The sequence below is a fragment of the Arachis ipaensis genome, chromosome B05, assembly GCF_000816755.2.
Source record: "Arachis ipaensis cultivar K30076 chromosome B05, Araip1.1, whole genome shotgun sequence".
NCBI classification, from domain to species: domain Eukaryota; kingdom Viridiplantae; phylum Streptophyta; class Magnoliopsida; order Fabales; family Fabaceae; genus Arachis; species Arachis ipaensis.
In genome coordinates this window covers 1645693-1649289 of record NC_029789.2, presented here as the reverse complement: position 1 = coordinate 1649289, position 3597 = coordinate 1645693, and the positions used below count along the sequence as shown (strand labels likewise).

The window sequence follows — 3597 nt, the reverse complement described above, 5'->3', positions numbered from 1 at the left end:
ATAAAATATGTATTTTTTAAATTTTATCACTCGAAAAAAAAAATGTTTTTACACGCACACACGTTTCACGCTTGTGTTATCCGTGTTCCTCTCCTTCATTCGACAGTGCCCTGTTCTTCATCATCTTCTCGGAGCAAGCACGGCACCACAGAGTTTAAGCTTCGAATACCGTCTTTCCCGGATTAGCAAGCCACGAATTTTGGAGCACCCAAACTTTTACCCTTTTGAAGAGTAAAAGAAAAAAGGTAACAGCTTGTTCAACACTAAGTCTCAAAAGCTGATTTGGTTCTTTCCTTCTAATACTTCTCAAATTCTTGCTTTTTGTGTTCTTGTTTCAGTTGCTAGCATCGGCAACAAGCCAACAACTACCCCTTCGGATTGGATAGTGAACTGGGTTGGTAACGATTTTTAGAAGCAGCTAGAAAGGTGAGGCCTTTTTTGCATGGTTTCTTAACACCCTTCATTGCTTCCTTTGTATTTTACTTTTTCTTCGTTTATTTCTTGCTTTTCTTATTGGGTTTAGTTCTCTCGCTGTTATGTTGAGAGTTTTGGGACTTAGTTGAATATTTTAGTTACCCACATCTATTTTTGGGGTTCGTGGGGAAGAAGATGTATGCAGTATTGTATTGTGCTTATTGTATGCTTGAAGTGGTTATTGAATGCAAAAATATTGCGCCAAAAACATTGAACGGCATGCTTTCATTTTATTTTAGTTTAATTTTTCTGGTGGAGAATTATTGTAAGCTTATATTGGCTTTTGTTTCTCTCTTTCTTCTGCTGGATTTTATGCTTAAAATCTGCAACAGTTTTGGAGTTGGATATAATGTGTTTTCATTGAGGTAGATGTATGCCAGACCCAGTATTATATTGAGGTATATACTATATAGTCCAACTCCAAGAACCTACTTTAAAGTTATCACGACTTTCTTTATCTGCTTTATTGGGTAGAGATAGTTTTGTTTCTAGTGAATATATGCTTGTGTAGTTTTTTTTTATGAAAATTAGTCATGAGCAAACTATTTGAACAACCTTTCCTCACCCTTTTCGGCCTTTGCTTCTTGTCCAATGTAGCCATAATCGTCGGAGTGCGAAAGTCACGATCTTGGTAATGCAAATCTCAGGTGCTATCAGTGATGTATTGGTGGTACTTCCACCTTCTGCATCTCTTAGGCTGCCAGAATTCCGCCACTTGAACACTTGTGCTGTTTCTGATGCCAAGAACTTTATTTCAAGTGGATTTCTTAAAGTAAGCTTTCCAGGATATCATCTTCACTTTTTTTCTGCTTTTTTTTCTAGAATAATCTTATTCTCCTGATATTGGAAAATGTTTTGAATTTAGCTTGAAAGCGAGATATGTGCTATCTGAAACAAAATTGATTTACTATGACTGAAGATTGAGACTTTGAGGTTAAAGAATTTATCTTCTTCCCATGAAAGCTGAAAAAAAGCATAAAATATAGTGAGCATACAGAGTTTAGGATTGAAGAAGCTTGTAGCAAATGTTGTTGTTGTAATGTTGTTTAAATAACAATAGTTACAAATAACTTATAATTATTAACCAATGTGTATAGAGTAACAAATATGATTGGTTCTCCTTGTATGATTGTTGTGAAAACTCTTGTTGACTATTAATTGGTATTCCTTTTTATCCCCCAATCAACTCGTGCTCGCTATACTGCTCCTTGTAGTTCATGCATTTGTTGACAAAACATTTGTGCTAGCTTCATCTTGTTCATATTGACAGAGCTAGTTCTTTTTTCCTTCTGGCTTTGAGCTTACATCAATCTATTAGCTTAAGTTGAGAAAATTTGGTTTTGATGTGCTTTTTTAATCCTTATTTTTTTTTTCTCCATATATAACTTAGTTATGCCTGTATGATTTTCTCTAATACATTGTTCATCTTGATTTCCACTTACATTATTCTGTCTTATTTTTTGGGGGTAGAGCTTTCCTCGTTCTTGTAATGCCAGCTTGTTTAAAGTATTCCTTTATTTGTAGAGCTTTCCTTCTTGTTGCAACGCCAAGCACTATAATGAGCTTTACAGTTTCCGAAGTAGAGGCTTAGTTGCAAGAGCATCTGCAGGTTCAAGTGATAATTTAGCACATTTCGCTCCCCTCCAACTCGAAACACCCGTAGGTCAGCTTCTGGAACAAATTTCGCAAACCCATCCTCATCTACTGCTAGCAACCATTGATCAGCAGCTAGAGAATCTTCAAACCGCAAGAGATGAGCAGAAGGAAGAATCTTCTACTTCATCTCAGGATCCCCTTTACAAGTAAGAGAATGATACCTTGATTCCATGAATATGCTATTGTAAAAGCTCTGGAAGATTATCACAAACCAAAAGTGGGATTATAGTTCATTTGGTTGTATATTGATTTAGCTATTTGTAGTGCAAAAGTGACCAATTCTGTCTGATCTGAATTTCAGGAGGATTGCTGAAGTTAAAGAGAAAGAAAAGCGTACAACTTTGGAAGAGATCATGTACTGCTTGGTTGTAAATAAGTTTTTGGAAAACAACATTTCAATGATTCCAAAGATCTCAGCGACATCAGATCCTACCGGCCGAGTGGATTTCTGGCCAAACCAAGAGCTGAAGCTAGAAGCTGTTCATTCTACGGAGGCATTCGAGATGATCCAGAGTCACTTGTCTTTAGTACTAGGCGAAAGGCTCGTTGGACCTCTTCAGACAATTGTTCAGATTAGTAAAATTAAGCTCGGAAAGCTCTATGCCGCTTCGATAATGTATGGATACTTTCTCAAGCGAGTTGATGAGAGGTATCAGCTTGAAAGGACAATGGGAACCCTCCCAAAGGACTTTGGTAAAGCCAATGTAAGTTTCGACGAACCGGCGCCGCCTTCAAACCAGCTCTGGGACCCTGATTCCTTGATCACAATTCGTGCTTTTGATGATGTTTATAGTGATGGGGACTACATGGAAAATGAAGAAGGCAAATCATACCGGTTGAGATCTTATGTGATGCAGTTGGACAGTGAGACACTTCAGAGACTTGCCACTATCCGGTCGAAGGAAGCTATGTCGTTGATCGAAAAGCAAACTCAGGCCTTGTTTGGAAGGCCTGACATCAGAGTTTCTGAGGATGGTTCAATTGAAACTCCCAATGATGAAGTGCTTTCAATTGCATTCTCAGGGTTGACCATGTTAGTTTTGGAAGCTGTTGCATTTGGATCATTCCTATGGGATGCAGAAAACTATGTTGAATTGAAATACCCTTTTCTCAATAACTAGAAAGATTGTTTGTATAAGAGTATAAATTCTTTTTGCTGCACAGTTTAGACAGTAAGGAATGTAAATGTGTTGATGCATGGAGCTTTTTATAACATAAATATATTTTACTTGATGTTCTGGTCACCAAATCTTTGTTAAAAACGGTTTCAAAATAGGATGGAACTTTAGTCTTTAAGGCCTTGAGAGTAAGTGAATGAAAGGAATTGAAGGAAAACTGTTAAAAGGGAGTTCTACGTTTTACCATGTTTGATTGGAGTGAAGATTGATGTGTATGTTTTTGTACATGCAGTAACGGACACAGAAAATTTATGTTAAGGGGGAAAAAATAATATATATTATAATTAGA

At 36.9% G+C, this 3597-nt stretch overlaps 1 protein-coding gene across 1 annotated transcript; it reads left to right on the top strand.

Annotated features, from left to right (window-relative positions):
• LOC107642365 (UV-B-induced protein At3g17800, chloroplastic) lies at window positions 58-3379 on the top strand. Its single transcript, XM_016345697.2, has 5 exons — window positions 58-245; window positions 346-426; window positions 1072-1246; window positions 1999-2276; window positions 2432-3379. The coding sequence occupies exons 3-5, from the start codon at window positions 1109-1111 to the stop codon at window positions 3249-3251; spliced, it is 1236 nt and encodes a 411-aa protein (XP_016201183.1). The 5' UTR covers window positions 58-245; window positions 346-426; window positions 1072-1108; the 3' UTR covers window positions 3252-3379.